General features: G+C 43.8%; 1 protein-coding gene across 1 annotated transcript; it reads right to left on the bottom strand.

Moving 5' to 3' along the window:
- Positions 1-794: 794 nt before the first annotated feature.
- On the bottom strand, positions 795-1913 carry LOC134573024 (3-galactosyl-N-acetylglucosaminide 4-alpha-L-fucosyltransferase FUT3-like). Its single transcript, XM_063432385.1, has one exon. The coding sequence runs from the start codon at positions 1911-1913 to the stop codon at positions 795-797; it is 1119 nt and encodes a 372-aa protein (XP_063288455.1).
- Positions 1914-21962: the final 20049 nt, after the last annotated feature.

The following is a 21962-nucleotide window of genomic DNA, read 5'->3' as shown; positions in this document are numbered from 1 at the left end:
TTGATACTGAGATCACCCGAGACTAAACTGGAGGCTACAGTGGAGGAGTTTCTTTAACTTAGATTTTTTTTAATGCCAAAGGATGTGTCCCAAAAAAGTTATTTTTATTTTTAGGACAATAGCATCCCTTTAAATGTAGTGAGTTAGTTTCCAGGAAGAAAGTATACGTATGTCAGCATGCATTCATCTAGACATTCAGAAGTCCTCATTATAACAGGGTAAGGCTTTTCTTGGAATTTAAAATCAGAATCATTCAGCTCTGAATGAACATTTCACACTAGAACACGCTCATTGCAAAGACTACAGCATGATAATCATCACAAATGCATTAATTGGAGATTCCAAGCCCTGCACAACATGTACTCATTAAATAAATTATGAGAACAATAAATGGACATTTTTGTGTAACATACAGAAACCTGGTGGGAGTTCTGGTCCCATACGTTTCGGAATGTGATTGCGCTATATAAATAATAAAATAATAATAATAATACGTTTGAGGTTTTGGTGGGGTTTGTAAAGTTTTTGGAACCTGAGTTTGAGAATCATCTCTTCTACTCATACTGGCAGAGAAAGTGATAGTTTTTTCTCAAGTTATTATTGTTACCAGCAATGTACAAAACTTACATTAACAAGACGTAGAGATGGAAAATATCACTAAACAATAGTACAAAATGAAAGCACTAGACTGCCCATGAGTAGAACCCTTGTTGCTGACCCCATTTTCAAAAGATGAAAGGCCAATAGATCAGAATTGACCCAGCTGTGTTTAATCTTAGAGTTTGTACAAGTTTTTAGTTTTCGGTGTTGGATACCTCTACATTTTCTAAAAACCATTTGGCTATACTCGGAATTGTCTGATAATATGGAGCTTTCCTTAATGCAGCACACACTTGGCAGTAGTTACGCTCCCATCCAGGATCTCTTATCACTTGGTAATGTGTTCTCCAGTTAAAGTATTTTTTGTACCTTTCTTCGTCTTTGTCCAGTTCAAGAAGGTAAGCAGCCAGCTCCTTGGCACTGGGGAAATCGTCAACATGAATAAAAGCATCTCGAGGGATGAATCGCTCATAGTTCGTACGCGAGGTCCCTAACACAACTGGCACAGCCCATGAATCATATGCATTTGACCAGAATTTTTCAGTGATATAGTCCTTATAATTAGAATTTTCAAAAGCCAAATAAAATTTGTACTGGGAGATAGTTTTGAAGAAGTCATTCCAGCTCAATGTCATGTTTTTTTTACCATAGACATCTATAGGAATATATTTCCTTAGCTCTTCATAATAAGCTGTACGAGCAACACCAGGGTACCACTGACTGACTACCCAAGAGACCAGTTTGGACTTAGCTGGAATGGTGAGCTTCCGTGGCTCTTTTAAAACTACAATCCTACCATAAGGCCTGTAGATATCAGAATCCTGGCGGAACGTCATTGTCAAGTTAAACAGGTTGTCTAGAAAATGGAGGTTTTTGATGATTAATGGAGGCTCCATGTTAAACCAGACCCAGTGCTGATTATGAGGTCTTGGTTCTTGCGGTAATGATTTCTGGTCATACATGATATCTACATGGTGCATGACCACAGCATCTGCAACACTGTATTGACTCCTGTCGGCTGTCATTTTACATCCAGAAATGCCTGATGCAATCCGGCAAGTGTCAAGTGGGAAATGGGTTCCAAATGGCCAAACCCAAACAAGAACGAGAATATCTTTAGTATTGGAAGAAACTGTCATGTTCTGTTGCCCTACTGTCTTGTAAATAACCTCAGCTTGCTTACACTTGATCACTTTTGAAAGGGTGTCAAACTTCATCCAGGTTAAAGAAATGAACATGACAATTAAGAGCATGAAGGTGGTCAGAAAGATGAAACTGGTGGTTCGGTGACAAAATAGAATCTTCCAAGCCATTGTTAAACTGTTGAGAAATAAAGAGTTTTACATGAAAATCACTGAACATGTGCAATGATAGTTTTTTTTTTTGTTTTATATTTACACAGATAGATGGAGAAAGCTATCTGTGTATAAAACCAGGTACAAACATTGTACCTGAATCACCTCTTTATTTTCTGGATATAAATTCAAACACCAGGACCTCCTGCAATTCAAGGCAGAGAACTCATTGGTGAATGAGGAAAGATAATTTATCCTAGTAGGTGCTGAATTCTCCCATGCTACCTTGCTAGACTATCACAATTTTTTTCCTCGATTGCCCTCTGTGCATTAAAGTTACACTTTAGGCTTTTTTTGTGCCGTATCTGTTATTTATGCCTTGTATAAAATATATATGAAAAACATTAACTCAAGAAAATTGGTGTGACGACAGTAACCTCGCCACTGGTTGTTGGAGGGGCCTGTTTGCCAGCCTCTTGTCATGCAAAAAGGCTCATAAAAGACCTTGTTCTTGCATTTTTGCTATTCTGTTCGGTAGTTTGCATTTCCCTCCTATTTTACCATTGTCCCGTTCGACTACTGAACAACCGCACAAACCAGGGACCACCTGGGAGCTTGTTAACACCTATTAACAACTTGGAACGTTTCTCACTGCAGTGTTCTAATTGTTCAACTGGGTGGGTGCAATTCCTATGGACAACCACGAGGTGGTGGCCATCTTGTTCGCGTGAAAGCAGGCTTCGGTGTTTGGACATGAATCTCATGGAACTAAAATCGGACACAGAAACTCCCAAACACTGGACTTCCATCATCGCCTGCGTTCGGTTCAGTACAAGTTAGAAGGGCACTGTTCGGTGGAATCATTTGTCTGGATAAGGGGAACAAGCTCCAGGGTAAGTACATTGACTATGTTCGGCAGTTTATTCATTTTTAAACTACCGAACTTGACCGACTGCAAGCCCTGATTCTCTGGAACTATTTTGGTCATGGGACCATGCATGCGGTCGGTCAAATAAATGACTTCCAGGAAATTCCTGAACCCCTGAACTGATCTGGGTGATTTTTTTGATATTTTGGTCACCTAGATCAGGGCTGTGAGGGAATGTAACTTTTGTGGGGGTTTTGTATGTTTTAAAGGTATTTTGGAGGCTTTATAAACTTGTGTTTTTTGTGCCTGGAGATAATTGAGTTACTACAATATCTGACTCAATTATCTCCCGGGCAGAGGGGAGGGATTGTATGGTTGTATATGGGAGTGTCATACATTTAAACACTGTTGTCATTGGTCTGTGAGTTTGTGCTGCAGTTCCCCATAAGGTCCAGGTTGGAGTGCCCCTTGCATGGGGACTTCCATAAAAGGCCAGTTGTGGCTACCAATAAATGAGTTCCTGCTTACCCTCAACATAGAGCAGGGGAAATTACTGTATCTACCCTGGGGATTGCTATATCACTTTACTCCCTTGGGATTATAATCACTAGCTCTTATAAGAGCTGTTCCTGCTATACTCTCTGGAGTAAGAGCGGTTCACCCACTGGAAGCTGGATTTTGGTCTTGGGTCTAGGGTGGGTGGAGGATGGCCAAGCTGTAACACTGGAAGTGCGAACTATGGTGCTTGTGGGAACTACAATGTCTGGCGTGGTGCTTGTAGTACTCGGTAAGCACTAGGAAGCAGCGATTGGCGGAGGCACCCAGTCGGGGTGCAAGGCGGTCTGTCACAATAGGCAAACATGGAAAGAATTGGGTCAGTCATGAAGCCAATTTAACTTTCTATAGCTATAATAAGTACATTTTTAAAAAAGTAGCACTTTTCAGACACAGCAGAGGTTTCCGTGAGTTGTACACTGTGCACCTAACGTGTGTGGGAGCCTCTAGTGTCCCTTTAATAATATAAACCCACCCAGTATAACTAACTGTAACCTAACCTACACAGTGCATCTAATGTGTGTGGGAGCCTCTAGTGTCCCTTTAATAATATAAACCCACCCAGTATAACTAACTGTAACCTAACCTACACAGTGCATCTAACGTGTGTGGGAGCCTGGAGTGTCCCTTTAATAATATAAACCCACCCAGTATAACTAACTGTAACCTAACCTACACAGTGCATCTAACGTGTGTGGGAGCCTCTAGTGTCCCTTTAATAATATAAACCCACCCAGTATAACTAACTGTAACCTAACCTACACAGTGCATCTAACGTGTGTGGGAGCCTGGAGTGTCCCTTTAATAATATAAACCCACCCAGTATAACTAACTGTAACCTAACCTACACAGTGCATCTAACGTGTGTGGGAGCCTGGAGTATCCCTTTAATAATATAAACCCACTCAGTATAACTAACTGTAACCTAACCTACACAGTGCATCTAACGTGTGTGGGAGCCTGGAGTGTCCCTTTAATAATATAAACCCACCCAGTATAACTAACTGTAACCTAACGTACACAGTGCATCTAACATGTGTGGGAGCCTGGAGTGTCTCTTTAATAATATAAACCCACCCAGTATAACTAACTGTAACCTAACCTACACAGTGCATCTAACGTGTGTGGAAGCCTGGAGTGTCCCTTTAATAATATAAACCCACCCAGTATAACTGTAACCTAACCTACACAGTGCATCTAATGTGTGTGGGAGCCTGGAGTGTCCCTTTAATAATATAAACCCACCCAGTATAACTAACTGTAACCTAACGTACACAGTGCATCTAACATGTGTGGGAGCCTGGAGTGTCTCTTTAATAATATAAACTCACCCAGTATAACTAACTGTAACCTAACCTGCACAGTGCATCTAACGTGTGTGGAAGCCTGGAGTGTCCCTTTAATAATATAAACCCACCCAGTATAACTGCAACCTAACCTACTCAGTGCACCTAACGTGTGTGGGAGCCTCTAGTGTCCCTTTAATAATATAAACCCACCCAGTATAACTAACTGTAACCTAACCTACACAGTGCATCTAACATGTGTGGGAGCCTGGAGTGTCTCTTTAATAATATAAACCCACCCAGTATAACTAACTGTAACCTAACCTGCACAGTGCATCTAACGTGTGTGGGAGCCTGGAGTGTCCCTTTAATAATATAAACCCACCCAGTATAACTGTACCCTAACCTACACAGTGCATCTAACGTGTGGGGGGAGTTTGGAGTGTCCCTTTAATAATATAAAGCCACCCAGTATAACTAACTGTAACCTAACCTACACAGTGCATCTAACGTGTGTGGGAGCCTGGAGTGTCCCTTTAATAATATAAACCCACCCAGTATAACTAACTGTAACCTAACCTACACAGTGCATCTAACGTGTGTGGGAGCCTGGAGTGTCCGTTTAATAATATAAACCCACCCAGTATAACTAACTGTAACCTAACCTACACAGTGCATCTAACGTGTGTGGGAGCCTGGAGTGTCCCTTTAATAATATAAACCCACCCAGTATAACTGTAACCTAACCTACACAGTGCATCTAACGTGTGTGGGAGCCTGGAGTGTCCGTTTAATAATATAAACCCACCCAGTATAACTAACTGTAACCTAACCTACACAGTGCATCTAACGTGTGTGATAGCCTGGAGTGTCCCTTTAATAATATAAACACACCCAGTATAACTAACTGTAACCTAACCTACACAGTGCATCTAACGTGTGTGGGAGCCTGGAGTGTCCCTTTAATAATATAAACCCACCCAGTATAACTAACTGTAACCTAACCTACACAGTGCACCTAACGTGTGTGGGAGCCTGGAGTGTCCCTTTAATAATATAAACCCACCCAGTATAACTAACTGTAACCTAACCTACACAGTGCATCTAACGTGTGTGGGAGCCTGGAGTGTCCCTTTAATAATATAAACCCACCCAGTATAACTAACTGTAACCTAACCTACACAGTGCATCTAACGTGTGTGGGAGCCTGGAGTGTCCCTTTAATAATATAAACCCACCCAGTATAACTAACTGTAACCTAACCTACACAGTGCATCTAACGTGTGTGGGAGCCTGGAGTGTCCCTTTAATAATATAAACCCACCCAGTATAACTAACTGTAACCTAACCTACACAGTGCACCTAACGTGTGTGGGAGCCTGGAGTGTCCCTTTAATAATATAAACCCACCCAGTATAACTAACTGTAACCTACCCTACACAGTGCATCTAACGTGTGTGGGTGCCTGGAGTGTCCCTTTAATAATATAAACCCACCCAGTATAACTAACTGTAACCTAACCTACACAGTGCACCTAACGTGTGTGGGTGCCAGGAGTGTCCCTTTAATAATATAAACCCACCCAGTATAAATAACTGTAACCTAACCTACACAGTGCACCTAACGTTTGTGGGAGCCTGGAGTGTCCCATTAATACTATAAACCCACCCAGTATAACTAACTGTAACCTAACCTACACAGTGCATCTAACGTGTGTGGGAGCCTGGAGTGTCCCTTTAATAATATAAACCCACCCAGTATAACTAACTGTAACCTAACCTACACAGTGCACCTAACGTGTGTGGGAGCCTTGAGTTTCCCTTTAATAATATAAACCCACCCAGTATAAGTAACTGTAACCTGACCTACACAGTGCATCTAACGTGTGTGGGAGCCTGGAGTGTCCCTTTAATAATATAAACCCACCCAGTATAACTAACTGTAACCTAACCTACACAGTGCACCTAACGTGTGTGGGAGCCTTGAGTGTCCCTTTAATAATATAAACCCACCCAGTATAACTAACTGTAACCTAACCTACACAGTGCACCTAACGTGTGTGGGTGCCAGGAGTGTCCCTTTAATAATATAAACCCACCCAGTATAACTGTAACCTAACCTACAGAGTGCATCTAACGTGTGTGGGAGCCTGGAGTGTCCCTTTAATAATATAAACCCACCCAGTATAACTAACTGTAACCTAACCTACACAGTGCACCTAACGTGTGTGGGAGCCTGGAGTGTCCCTTTAATAATACAAACCCACCCAGTATAACTAACTGTAACCTAACCTACACAGTGCATCTAACGTGTGTGGGAGCCTGGAGTGTCCCTTTAATAATATAAACCCACCCAGTACAACTAACTATAACCTAACCTACATAGTGCACCTAACGTGTGTGGGAGCCTGGAGTGTCCCTTTAATAATATAAACCCACCCAGTATAACTAACTGTAACCTAACCTACACAGTGCATCTAACGTGTGTGGGAGCCTGGAGTGTCCCTTTAATAATATAAACCCACCCAGTATAACTAACTGTAACCTAACCTACACAGTGCACCTAACGTGTGTGGGAGCCTGGAGTGTCCCTTTAATAATATAAACCCACCCAGTACAACTAACTATAACCTAACCTACATAGTGCACCTAACGTGTGTGGGAGCCTGGAGTGTCCCTTTAATAATATAAACCCACCCAGTATAACTAACTGTAACCTAACCTACACAGTGCATCTAACGTGTGTGGGAGCCTGGAGTGTCCCTTTAATAATATAAACCCACCCAGTATAACTAACTGTAACCTAATCTACACAGTGCATCTAACGTGTGTGGGAGCCTGGAGTGTCCCTTTAATAATATAAACCCACCCAGTACAACTAACTATAACCTAACCTACATAGTGCACCTAACGTGTGTGGGAGCCTGGAGTGTCCCTTTAATAATATAAACCCACCCAGTATAACTGTAACCTAACCTACACAGTGCATCTAACATGTGTGGGAGCCTGGAGTGTCCCTTTAATAATATAAACCCACCCAGTATAACTGTAACCTAACCTACACAGTGCATCTAACATGTGTGGGAGCCTGGAGTGTCCCTTTAATAATATAAACCCACCCAGTATAACTAACTGTAACCTAACCTACACAGTGCATCTAACGTGTGTGGGAGCCTGGAGTGTCCCTTTAATAATATAAACCCACCCAGTATAACTAACTGTAACCTAACCTACACAGTGCACCTAACGTGTGTGGGAGCCTGGAGTGTCCCTTTAATAATATAAACCCACCCAGTATAACTAACTGTAACCTAACCTACACAGTGCATCTAACGTGTGTGGGAGCCTGGAGTGTCCCTTTAATAATATAAACCCACCCAGTATAACTAACTGTAACCTAACCTACACAGTGCATCTAACGTGTGTGGGAGCCTGGAGTGTCCCTTTAATAATATAAACCCACCCAGTATAACTAACTGTAACCTAACCTACACAGTGCATCTAATGTGTGTGGGAGCCTGGAGTGTCCCTTTAATAATATAAACCCACCCAGTATAACTAACTGTAACCTAACCTACACAGTGCGCGTAACGTGTGTGGGAGCCTGGAGTGTCCCTTTAATAATATAAACCCACCCAGTATAACTAACTGTAACCTAACCTACAGAGTGCACCTAACGTGTGTGGGAGCCTGGAGTGTCCCTTTAATAATATAAACCCACCCAGTATAACTGTAACCTAACCTACACAGTGCACCTAACGTGTGTGGGAGCCTGGAGTGTCCCTTTAATAATATAAACCCACCCAGTATAACTAACTGTAACCTAACCTACACAGTGCATCTAACGTGTGTGGGAGCCTGGAGTGTCCCTTTAATAATATAAATCCACCCAGTATAACTAACTGTAACCTAACCTACACAGTGCATCTAACGTGTGTGGGAGCCTGGAGTGTCCCTTTAATAATATAAACCCACCCAGTATAACTAACTGTAACCTATCCTACACAGTGCATCTAACGTGTGTGGGAGCCTGGAGGGTTCCTTTAATAATATAAACCCACCCAGTATAACTAACTGTAACCTATCCTACACAGTACATCTAACGTGTGTGGGAGCCTGGAGTGTCCCTTTAATAATATAAATCCACCCAGTATAACTAACTGTAACCTAACCTACACAGTGCACCTAACGTGTGTGGGAGCCTGGAGTGTCTCTTTAATAATATAAACCCACCCAGTATAACTAACTGTAACCTAACCTACACAGTGCATCTAACGTGTGTGGGAGCCTGGAGTGTCCCTTTAATAATATAAACCCATCCAGTATAACCAACTGTAACCTAACCTACACAGTGCATCTAACATGTGTGGGAGCCTGGAGTGTCCCTTTAATAATATAAACCCACCCAGTATAACTAACTGTAACCTAACCTACACAGTGCATCTAACGTGTGTGGGAGCCTGGAGTGTCCCTTTAATAATATAAACCCACCCAGTATAACTAACTGTAACCTAACCTACACAGTGCACCTAACGTGTGTGGGAGCCTGGAGTGTCCCTTTTATAATATAAACCCACCCAGTATAACTAACTGTAACCTAACCAACACAGTGCATCTAACGTGTGTGGGAGCCTGGAGTGTTAATTAATGTTACACAGGGAAAAAGCGTAATCAGTAACGAGCCGAGGTCAGGGTAGCAGAGTCAGGTAGGTACACGGTATTCAGTAAGATAGGCGAACAGCACAGGAAAGGGTTAAAGGACAGGGAAATATTTGGGTTTTCTTTTTCTTTTACAGTTCAGCGGGCAGAGGGGGTGCAAACCCCCCCAGATTTTTTAGTGTTTGATTTCCTATAATATGAAACCCAAATTAAACAGCTACAATGATTAATAGCCCAACCCCTACATTGTAGATTGCATTAGTATTCTTCCATGTCATCCCAGATTTATTTGGGATTTTATTCTAAAATCTTTCACATTGTGTACGAGAAACTTAGATTATCATACAGAATGCATAGTCACATTTAATGAGTGGTAACTATGGGGTGTATTTACCAAGCAGAGAATTGTAGTTAATTGAAAAGTTGTAAAATAGCTAAATCATGTCTTGGTGAGTTGGTGAGAATAATTCGAGATCTGCTTTTTTTGCCTACATTTTGCAATTCACAGTACTGCAATTTTTCATTAGTGAATTGACACCTTTGTAGCTATGGTAACAAAACAAAACAATACTTTTGTGTGTATTTAGATTTAATTACATTTTCTACACTGTAAGGTGTCTGTAGCCAGATAGTTTAAATTGGCACTGTCACCGTCTGGGGACTTTGAAGAATTTGCAAAGACCCCCGACTTTGACATTGCCACTGGAGGTTCGTTGGTGTGGAGGGGAGCCACCATGTTCTTCCAGCGGGGTCTTCAGCCCAGGAGCCAAGGTCACTGCCATACTCTCGCAGGTGCATGAGTACACCATTGAAGTCTGTTGTGGATCCTGCAAGTTCCTCCGTAGATAAAGCCAATTCCCTACAGCTGTCACTGGTGACGTCTGAAGGGGATTTAGACGGCACTAGCTCCCTACTTTGCCTCAGTATATCTCTTACCTGGGTGTCAATTTCATTGAAATTCCTACACAGTCAATGTGAGTGTTTCATAGAGATGATATCTTTATGAAATACTTGTTTTTCGAAGAAGGGGGAGGGGTGTTTAATTTCTCAAATTTCTAAGATTTTGAATTAAAAAATAAACATGTTGATAAATGACTTACAGTGTTTTATGGTTTTCTAAGCTTAGCCGTCCATGAAATCCAATGTTCTGTCTCTGAAGAATGTTTGTTGTAGAAATGCTGTGTAGGAAAGAGGCAGGTTTGATGGTTCATACTCTGTAATTAGATAATAAGTGGTTCATTCTGGAGATTGTCTACACCCAGGAAAGTAATCAATAAATTACAAAATCGTCATTCTCATAACGAAGTCCTTGATTTAATATGCTTACCACGCAATTCAATACTGTTAGAAAAAGTTTACAAATGATTTCTCTTCAAAAAGGGTTTTTCTAACAGGATTGAATCATTTGGAAAGCTTATTAACCCCTTAAGGACACATGACATGTGTGACACGTCATGATTCCCTTTTATTCCAGAAGTTTGGTCCTTAAGGGGTTAAATCACGGCATTAAAAGCTTGGTGAATGGAAAATAAATGCTAAGAAGGGCTATAAATGATAAGATGGTGCACATTTCCTATATACCCTGCAGCTTCAACGTAACTCAGCAGAGCACTATCATAGAGAGGATTCTGGGTAGGACTGTAGTCACAGAAGTGGCGGAACTAGAAACTAATCTCAGGAGGGGCACCGGCAGATCATTTAAAGAAACAATCCAGGCACAATAACCACTACAGCTCTCTGTAGTGGTTTTGGTGCCAGGAGTGCTGTGGCGCCCTCCCAGAGTAAGTAGTCAGTTTGATAACCTAACGAGGTTTGCCGGGACAGGGGCAGTAGTGTGTATGTGTGTGAGGGGTGCAGTATGTGTGCATGGGGGGGGGGGGGGGGAAGCAGTGCGTGTGTGAGAGGGGTGCAGTGTATGTATGGGGTAGCAATGTGTATATTGGGAGCAGTATGTTTGTGTGTAAAGGGTGCAGTGTGTGTATTGAGAGTAGTTTGTGTGTGAGTGTTTTTGTGTGTGGGGTGCTGTGTGTGAATGGAGGGCTATGTGTGTAAGGGGGGCAGTGTGTGTATTGTGGGCTATGTGTGTATGGAGGGCTATGTGTGTAAGGGGGGCAGTGTGTGTATTGTGGGCTATGTGTGTAAGGGGGAGCTGTGTGTAAAGGGAGGCAGTGTGTGTATTGGGGGCAGTGTGTGTATGGGGGGCAGTGTTATTTATATCTCCTGAAACAGGCAGTGTGTGTAAGGGGGGCAGTGTGTGTAAGGGGGACAGTGTATGCAAGGGGGAGGGGCAGTATGTGTAAGGGGGCTGTGTGTGTAAGTGGGGACTGTGTGTGTAATGGGGGGCTGTGTGTGTAAGGGGGGGCTGTGTGTGTGCGCAAGGGGGGACTGTGTGTGTAAGGGGGGCTGTGTGTGTAAGGGGGGCTGTGTGTGTGCGCAAGGGGGGACTGTGTGTGTAAGGGGGCTGTGTGTGTAAGGGGGGCTGTATGTATAAGGGGGCTGTGTGTGTAAGGGGAGCTGTGTGTGTAAGGGGGGACTGTGTGTGTAAGGGGTCTGTGTGTATAAGGGGGGGCTGTGTGTGTGTAAGGGGGGACTGTGTGCGTAAGGGGGGCTGTGTGTGTGTAAGGGGGGACTGTGTGTGTAAGGGGGGGCTGTGTGTGTGTAAGGGGGGCTGTGTGTGTGTAAGGGAGCACTGTGTGTGTAAGGGGGGGCTGTGTGTGTGTAAGGGGGGACTGTGTGTGTAAGTAGGGACTGTGTGTGTAAGGGGGGCTGTGTGTGTGTAAGGGGGGCTGTGTGTGTTTTGGAGGCAGTGTGTGTAAGGGGGGACTGTGTGTTTAAGGGGGGGCTGTGTGTGTTTTGGGGCAGTGTGTGTAAGGGGGGACTGTGTGTGTAAGAGAGGGCTGTGTGTGTGTAAGGGGGGGACTCTGTGTTTAAGGGGGGCTGTGTGTGTGTAAGGGGGGCTGTATGTGTCTTGGGGGCAGTGTGTGTAAGGGGGGTTGTGTGTGTGTGTAAGGGGGGGCTGTGTGTAAGGGGGGGCTTTTTGTGTGTAAGGGGGGCTGTATGTGTTTTGGGGGCAGTGTGTGTAAGGGAGGCTGTATATTTGTGTGTGGTGCAGTGTGTAGGGGGTTATAGTTTATGTGAGGGGATAGGGGGGCAGGTTAAAGATATTTATTTTTAATTATTAATTAACTACAAAAAAAATATAGCTAATGTATCCTCCCTCAGCAAAGGTAAGAAGGGAGGGGAGACATTGCTTTCTTTCCAGTCCCTGGTGGTTCTAGTGGTTCTAGTGAACTTTACAATGCAGTTCAGGGTAGAGTTCATTCTTGTGAGAACGGAGCGTTGCCATGGTAACCGCGGCAACGCTCCGTGCTCGCTGCAGTTAAGAGCTCCCCTGGGTTCTCTCTCCCACCCCTGCCAGCCGTCCAGAAATGTGCCTGTGTGGGCCGGGGAAGGAGATCACTGATCTCCCCTCCGGTCCGTGATGGCAAACAGCAGGGCTAATGCTTGGATAGCGCCAGCCCTGCATGGGCCGGCAGGGGAGACCCTCGGCCTCACTATTTTCTCAGGGGGGAGGGGGTGTTTAATTGCCCCGTTGCCCCCCCTTGGATCCGCCACTGAGTCACAGATGTCCATCGGTAACTGGTTTGTTTGTTTTTCCTGGGATTAGAGACCACAATAAGCTTTTCCTCTTATTAGAGACCACAAGAAGCTCAGTTTTCCATAGAGGAAATGTCTAGAGTGGAGTCCAGACGTGGTGAGAGGCACAATATTTAGGAAACGCTCAGAGGCATCGACAGCCTCTGTCCAGAGTTTGAGAAGGTTCACCCACTGGTTATAACAGATCCATCTCTCTGCTTCAAACATCACAAATGAACAACAGTTATGGCTCCCCAAAACTTGGTGAGATCTAAGCCAAGATAAACATATTCTAAACTATATTTTGCAACAAATGGACTGTTTTTGTGGAGAATATTTTGTTATGTTCTGCACATCAGTATCTTGGTGTGGCGGGACTGCTGCCTTGGTGGGGCGGGACTGCTGCTGCCATGAATTGCTATGTGTTATTCCCTGTGTTTTCCCCTGTATTGTGTTATATTCCTGTGTTTTACCTGCTCCCCGGTTGGGAGAGCCAATACGAACGAGTTCTGTTCGCCTCCCAAATGGGGACCACCATGAAACCTCATTTAGAATGTTGTCTTAGAACGTTCACACCTCGTAACGAGGTGTCAGAACCACAAACCACACGAGAAGCCCTGGCGCGTGCCGACCCTGGGTTGTGGCCCGTTTGTTAGACAAATGCCATGTAGGGGGAGCATTCGTGGATTGCTTCCCACCTTGTTCGGTTCCCAAACGAGGACCCCCCCAGTGCCCCTTGGAGTGTTCACACCAATCAATTAGAACGTTGGCAACTTCCAACATAAGTGTGAAACCGCAAGGGAAGTAATTAATGAGTGCTTCCCTGGGCGAGCATTCGTGTCCCGAAAAGATACACTTCCCTTGCCTGGTTTCACCTAGGGATCCCACGTGCAGAAGCAGTTATCGTTCTGGGGATCCCTGAGATTGGTGGGGACACTCTCTTGAGGACAATGGCGGTTTGGTGGGCTTTTTGTAGCTGTGAGTCACAGAGGCGGGAAACTTTTCCGTGCTGGGACTCCCAGATACAAAGGCTCATGGGATAAAGATCCACTGGTCCCCGGAGGTGGGAAATCCTGAGGAATGGGTGGCGGGAACTGGGGACAAAGGGACTGGAGTTCCTGTAACATGCACAGGCCCCTGGGAGGGGGAGGACAGGCCCCTGGGAGGGGACACTGAGTGGCGGGAACAGGGTACAAAGGGACTGGGGTTCCGGTTTCGTTATGCGACCTTCGGGAGGAGGAGGACCCTGGGAGGAGACATTGTCATTGTGTGTGATCCACCCCTTGCATGGGGAAAAGCATAAAGCAGAGTGTGGCCAATAAAGTTGTTTTTTGTACCCCCAGGACTGGGTGTGGTCCGCTTACTGGGTGGGAAATGGGTCTCTCTATATTATAGCTGTTTCCTTTCCAGGGACAAGACGTGGCTGAGCAAGGACACCCGGTCGGGTTGTTGGTAGGCCCGCTACACTTGGATACTGATGCAGGTCTCATATGTCTGCTATTTCACATAATACAATGCTTATATTGTAGCACGTGAATTATTTTTCTAGCTAGCAATTTATTGTTTTAATCTTGATTATTGATTTTTCCCCCCCATTTTTTTCTCTCCTTTTTTTTTTTTAAATTGTTCAGCTCAAAAGGGACTCAAATTCACATTTACCGTGTACCCTAGTATTTGTGCTCCATGTAATGTACTGAACATTTTTATGATCATAGAGATTTTTGTTCAGGGTCCTGAGTATTAATATGGTTGTTCATATATATTTTATATTAATTATTATTAGTGTTTTTTATCTTTTCACACTGGTGATGAACTCTCAGTTTAGACTCGCAGGTTACTTATTTGTCTTTCATTTTTGCCTTTGCTTTCATGCCTTCAAAATGTCTGAAATCCATAGATTTTACTGCCCTTGCTAAGTAATTAAAGATGCTTTCTTTTCATGCATGCCAGGTAGACCAGCAGCTGTTATAGTGAGCCCCCCTTGGATATTCCATGTGCAGACCACCATTGAGCAATATTTAATGGCTGAATTACCCTGTATTTAGTTTGTACAGCGCTGGTAGATGCAGGATGCTCTTGTGTTTTGCTTCTTAAAGACATTCTAAGTGGGAGACTTTAGAGTGATCCCAGCACTGCCAGACAATAGCCCAAATTATAGACCGTTGTGCCAAACCCAAATATTTTTATGAACATCTTCACTCCACCTACTTAAAAGGACACTCCGGACCTCTAAAGCAACCCTAGTTTGCTGAAGTAATTCACGTGTGAAGAGATTGCCCTTTTTTTTTTCAAATCTCATAAAGTAAAGAAATTCAATAGAAATTTACACTTTTTTTAAATTAACCTGGTTACACCTCCCTGCCTGTCAATCAGGCAAGTGGTCCAAACTCAAGATGCAGCAAGAGGCAGCCCAGAACACCTGCCGTGCAAAGACTTCTCCCTAAACTGCATTGGGAAGCCTGTGATTGGGCAGCCACAGAAAGTCTGGGCGGGCTTAGAAGGGGAGGGCTTTTAGTAGCCGCAGATACTAGATCTGCAGCTATCGCATGTCACAATTTCAAACATGCAAAACAAATAACATGCATATTTTCTTTGGGGACAGATCTACTAAACTGTTATTTTTAAATTTTGCTTATTTTAACGTTGTGTTTCTTTAAATAAATGCAACATTTATTTTTATCGGCTCAACCCAGCTAATAAGAGATTGTCATTTTCAGCCTTCCCCAATCAAAACAAAATAAAAGTTATACAAGGTGCTTTTTACAGGTTACATAGTTACATAGTTTCATAGCTGAAAAGAGACTTGCGTCCATCAAGTTCAGCCTTCCTCACATTTGTTTTTTGCTGTTGATCCAAAAGAAGGCAAAAAAGCCCAGTTTGAAGCGCTTCCAATTTTGCAACAAGCTAGGAAAAAAAATCCTTCTTGACCCCAGAATGGCAGTCAGATTTATCCTTGAATCAAGCAGTTATTACCCTACATTGAATATCCTTGAATATTCTGTTTTTGCAAGTATGCATCTAGTAGCTGTTTGAACATCTGTATGGACTCTGATAAAACCACTTCTTCAGGCAGAGAATTCCACATCCTGATTGTTCTTACAGTAAAAAAAAAAAAAACCTTTCCTTTGCCTTAGACGAAATCTTCTTTCTTCCAGTCTAAACGCATGGCCTCGTGTCCAATGTAAAGTCCGGTTTGTGAATAGATTTCCACACAATAGTTTGTATTGGCCCCTAATATATTTGTATAATGTTATCATTTCCCCTCTCAAGCGACGTTTTTCTAAACTAAAGAGGTTTAAATTTGTTAACCTTTCTTCATAGCTGATATGTTCCATTCCTTTTATTAATTTTGTAGCCCGTCTCTGCACTTTTTATAGTGTCATAATATCCTTCTTTAGAACAGGTGCCCAAAATTGCACAGCATATTCAATATGTGGTCTTACCAGCGATTTATAAAGAGGCAAAATGATATTCTCGTCCCGAGAATGAATGCCCTTTTTCATGCATGACAATACCTTACTGGCCTTAGCCATTGCTGATTGACATTACACATTGTTGCATAGTTTGTTGTCTTTAACAATTCACAAATCCTTTTCGTGTGTTGTTATCCCTAATTCGCTTCCATTAAGGGTATACGTTGCTTGTGTATTCTTTACGCCAAAGTGCATAACTTTGCATTTTTAACATTAAATTTTATCTGCCATTTGAGTGCCCACAATAGTAAGAATTAAATGTGAATTTCAAATGTAAAGCCAGAAAACTGAATTGAAGCATGGCTGAGTGAATTCTTCCAGTTTGGATTCTCAGGTTAGTGACTAACCCTGGAAATTGTGATGTAGGTGCACTGTTTACAAGAAAGCTGTTTAATTACTAGAATTTGCAGAAATGGTGCCAATTAAAGCAACTTAGCATTATGGGAGAGGTGACGGCCACTGTCTTCCTCCCTATTTACAACTAATAGACCATTTATAAGACTTGATGGCTTTGATGAAAGCACTGCCCCACAGAATGATTCACCTCTGCTCAGGGTTTAGAAATAATCAAATTATGGGAACATGCAGTAAAGCGCGTATAGAATACAAAGTATTTTCCAACTAACCTGGATCATTAAATGTTAATTGGGAGTGACCTATTCCTCTTTACTGAGGTACCTGAATTAACTCTTTACTACCATGTTATATGAGGTAACAATCTGAAACATAATATAAGTATAACCACAATGTAAGAAGCACGTAGAAACAGGAACAATGGATGTGACCTGGTTGTACAAATAATATTCCTACATAACGTTGGTAGTTACCTGGCCTTAATATAACCTAAGGTCTTCATGGCAAAACACTGCCAAATAGGGCACCCAGGCGTCGGACAGGGGCAAAATGCCAACTCTCCCTTCCAAACATTGAAGGAAACTTCAAAGAACATATTATACCTACCATCAGGGAGGTAAGTAAGTCAAGGATATCTCTCGTATACCTCTCCTGCATCCTAGCTTTACATTTGTATTACAGAGATTTTTATAAAACATTTAAAAATATAATTTATTTTAGAAATATATGATTTAACCCCTTAAGGACCAAACTTCTGGAATAAAAGGGAATCATGACATGTCACACATGTCATGTGTCCTTAAGGGGTTAAAGGAGCACTATAGTGTCAGGTGCACGAACATGTATTCCTGACACTATAGTGGTAAAATCATTATTTAGGTGGTGGCCCCCCTCTCTTTACTGTAAAAAGGTGTTAACTTTTTTCCCATAGTGCAACAATTTTTTATGTTTTTAATTCTTTATTTTCATAGTGCAAAGAATAATATACAGGTTTGTAATGCAAACATACAATGTATATAAACAATGTCATGGAATATGAGAAAATGTTACATTGTTATGGTTTTAATAAACAGGCTAATCTATGGGTCTAAACATGAGACTTGGGAGAGTTCAAGCTGAAGAAAACTAATACTCGGCTTTACAATAATGACAGTACAGATAATCTATATAATAAGATAAGCTATCATATAGCATATATATATACATGTTATGGTGCTGCACAACGTGAAAATATGAGGAAAACTAAGAACGGAAAAGGAAAAACAAAAGCATTAAGTAAGTAATAAAGTTGTTGCAAACATTGATAGTAAAGGGCACAAACAAAGCAAATAAATGTGAGACGACTATCGCCAGAGGTACTCCAGAAGTGATCAGGCTGTGTGCCCGAGGCAAGAAGTCTGCCCCTTGCCGGGATTGTAAGACGGCCATGGTTGACTATGGCAAGACGAGAGCCCCAGGACAGATCAACATGCAACAAAGCATTTTAAAGGCTATTGCGTATGTGCGGCAAAACGCTGAACCAATCAGCATCTCCTCATAAAGATGAATTGAAACAAACCATCTCTATCAGGTGGGTGGAGACGGCGTCAGTGCTGCATACTGAAAAGGCAGTGTTTACATTGAAAAGTCTGCAGGGACAGGCTATAGACATTCATCTGTAGTTGTTATTGTGTCTATAGTGTCCCTTTAACTGTATTTAGTGCATGTGTGACTTTCAGTAAGCTGTACTAATAGTTATATCTTTAGGGTTCTTAAAAATACCTTCAAACTTTTTTATTTATCTGTTTTTGGCACACAAATTGTAATTTTGCCTACTTACAGATATTTTAAATCTATGCGAAATGCTGTAAGATATGGGAAGCTATAAACTGCAGTATTATACTGTATAAACAAGCTCTTAATTCCTAAATATTCCTAAAGGAGGAGCAAATACATACAAAATGGAAATTGTCTAAACCACTGGTAGTCAACCTGGTCCCCCCTGACCACTAGTAGTTGATTCAAGCTTTCAGGATGGGCTATGTTGGGCTTTATATATGAACCTCGGTTCTCCAGCACAACCACATGCTCCACACATGGGTACGCCTCATTCCAGCCATCGAGAGAAACCTCACAAAAACAGCCAACATGCATTGCGTGAATGCTCTGTCTGCTAAATCTCTCTTGATGGCTAAAATGAAGCATGCGCATGCGTGTTGGGCGTCCCTGTGAAATCTTTCCCAATGAGCTGCCGGAGGGGGAGACCAACTGTCTCCCCTTTAGATGCACAGCTCTGCTGCCGGAGGGGAAGACCGACTGTCTCCCCTTTGGCTAAACAGCCCTGTCGTTGGGGGGCAGGACCAGCCGTCCCTACCCCCTGTGTGGTAAGTGCAGAGACCACGGTCCCATCTGCACAGTTGTGGGGCTTACATTCTCCCCCTGGTACTCTAACCTGTCGCAGGGGAAAGGGGGTAACAGGCTCCTCTCCTGATAGAACACTCTGCCACTGGGGAAAGGAGACTGGGCTCTCTATTCCCTGCACATTAATAATCTGCCGCTGGGGAGATATATACTTCCAGCGGCGGGGGAGGGAGACCGACTGTCTCCACTCCCAATACAGAGGAAAGGAGACTGGGCTCTCTATCCCTGCTGGACACTCTGCCGCTGGGGAATGGAGACTGGGCTCCCAATTCCCAACAAATAACACTGCCGCTGGGGAATGGAGCCTGGGCTCCCAATTCCCAAAACATAACCCTGCCGCTGGGGATCTGAGCCGACTGCCCAGCATCCCTGTAGCTCACCCTGCCGCTGGGAGGGATGACGCTGCTCTCCTCTCCCTGCACTTCACAATGCCTTCCCGGCATATCACTCTGCTGCTGGAGGGCAGGAACAACTACCTCTGCCCACTGTAACTCAGCCTGCCGCTGGGAAAGGAGGACACTGCTCTCCTCTCCCTGCACTTCACACTGCCACTGGGGAATGGAGAATGGGCTCCAAATTCCCGGCAGGACCGGTGGAGAGACCTCGGTCCCATCTCCACCGGCCCCCTGGGGTTCTTCCCAGTAAAACTTTACCATCTCGTCCCCGCTGAATGGGTCTGGCTCTGGGTATGTCATGCTGCTCTCCTGCTGAGCCTTCTTACTGTATTGGAACAGCAGCCCTGTTCTAGCTCCATCTTCCAGGTCACCAGGTGGACCAGGTCTTGCTCCTTCTTGTGAGTGTCGTCCCAGTCATACCTGCTCTCCCTCCACTCCAAGAGATCACTGAACCGAGCTCCCAAATTAGGGCTCCCAAATTCGAGCTCTGAAAAAGACTCCCATAACAAGTCAGGACCATAAAACTCCTCTCCCTCTGGCTTGTCATGCTCGGCTGTCCAGGGCAGGTACTGTGTCCCATACCACCAGAGCACCTTGTAGGCATCCTCCAGCCACATTTCCTGCCATACCCGGAGCTCCAATTCCTTCACCTATTCCTCCAGGGGCTGCTCTCCCAGGAAGAGCATCCGCAGGGCTAGTCGCTTCTGCAATTGCTGGTCTTCCTTGGTGAGTCTCTCACCCCGCTGGTACTCCGCAATACCCAGTGCCTGGTACCAGATGCCTTTGCGGACTGCATCTCGGTCATCCATGGCACCCTCATCATACTCCACTGCTGGTTCCATCCTGGTGCTGTCAGGGTCGCTGCACTGAGACATGCGTTGCCCACAAATTGTAAAATCCAAAGAAATGGTGTCTCCTGTAGCTATCCTTCTGGCTGTAGGAACGATCCCGCCGCTTGCCACCAATTGTAACGGCACCCCCAGGCATAAAGGGGTTAGAATCCGTTTAGGCGATATTCCCCTTTCAGATATAAAGGCAGCTACTGTAGAACACCAAACTCCTGAATTGTATACAAGTGAATGCACCAAACTCCCGAACTGCATACCAGGGAATAAGGTAGCACTCCAAACTCCCGAACTGCATACAAGGGAATAAGGTAGCACTCCAAACTCCTGAACCGAAACCTCACAAATAGCTGCTAGTAGACGAACAGGAAAAGCTCCCAAGCGGCTTACACTCCTGGCAATCAGTCTCTATCAGCATACAGTGAATCCCCCCAAGAACGAGACAAGGCTCCGTGTTGAGGGTCAAGCAGTGGTGTGGTTTATTCAGGGCTACCCGCCCAGTATTTATGCAGGTCTCCCACTAGGTGGACACTCCCCTAGGGGACCAAATGGGAGACTGTAACAAAAGACAGACAGGTATCAATTTAGGACATACAGTCACAATACTTTCCCACAATGCATCCTGGCTTCCTCCCTTCTGCCCTGGAGATAATTGAGAAGTAATTTAATTATCTCCCAGGACAGAGGAAAATCGCCATTATGCACATGGTGGGCACAAAAACATTAAAACACTTTAAAATACATAAAGTCACCTTTTATACATAAAACACAGACATGTCACATATCCCCAGATAGCTGGGATCTGAGCGCACAAAACTTCCAAATAGCGCTCAGATCCTATACACACAGTTCAATTGCCATGGAGCCAAAGTCTTTAATTACACGAATAGGCTCCATGGCATAGCTATCTGGGTTAACACATTCACATATACAAACTACCGAATTAACCGGTGTTCGGCTAAATCGCCCGAATAGGAACCAGGGGGCTGGAGGCTCAGCGGTGCCTGCACGTAAAAGTGTCCGCTTTTAGTGCACTGATTCCAGGCTGAGCACCGCTGGCCGTCCGGGGAGCTCCATAATACCGCCACCAAGTGGCCGCTAAGTGTAATCGCGGTCACCCAGTAACAGTCAATTAAGCTGCGGTTAACCGCGGCTTCAGGAAGGTAGATTGAAGGTACACGCCAGCTTCTGGGTGGCCAATTAACGGCGCCGGCCGGCTCCCCACAGCTCTGGGGAGGCTAACAGAAGGTGGTTCATGCGGTAGACAGAATCTACCGAACGGCTGTGCAGAAAGGAAGAAATACATCTTCCTGCACAGTAAAATTAACCGTTTAACTGCCGGTCCATAATCCAAAGGCAGCAGGTGGGCAGCCAGGCTCCTCCAATACAATGTGGCGAGATTGCTTTCGTCACAGTCATCTATAAAAGATGATGTAACTTCAAAGGAGATTGAAAGGTTCTGTAGCCATCTCAATGAACTTAAATTTAATATGGAAAAACTATTTCAAGATATTTTGAACTTGAAGGTAAAAGACTGGATGATAAATCCTTTTACAGTAAATGTTGCTGAGGTCGAAATCATTTTCCAAGAAGAACT

The sequence above is a fragment of the Pelobates fuscus genome, chromosome 9 (genome assembly GCF_036172605.1).
Source record: "Pelobates fuscus isolate aPelFus1 chromosome 9, aPelFus1.pri, whole genome shotgun sequence".
In the NCBI taxonomy this organism is placed as follows: domain Eukaryota; kingdom Metazoa; phylum Chordata; class Amphibia; order Anura; family Pelobatidae; genus Pelobates; species Pelobates fuscus.
Note: the sequence above shows the minus strand (reverse complement) of the source record. Positions and strands in the feature narration are given on the sequence as shown.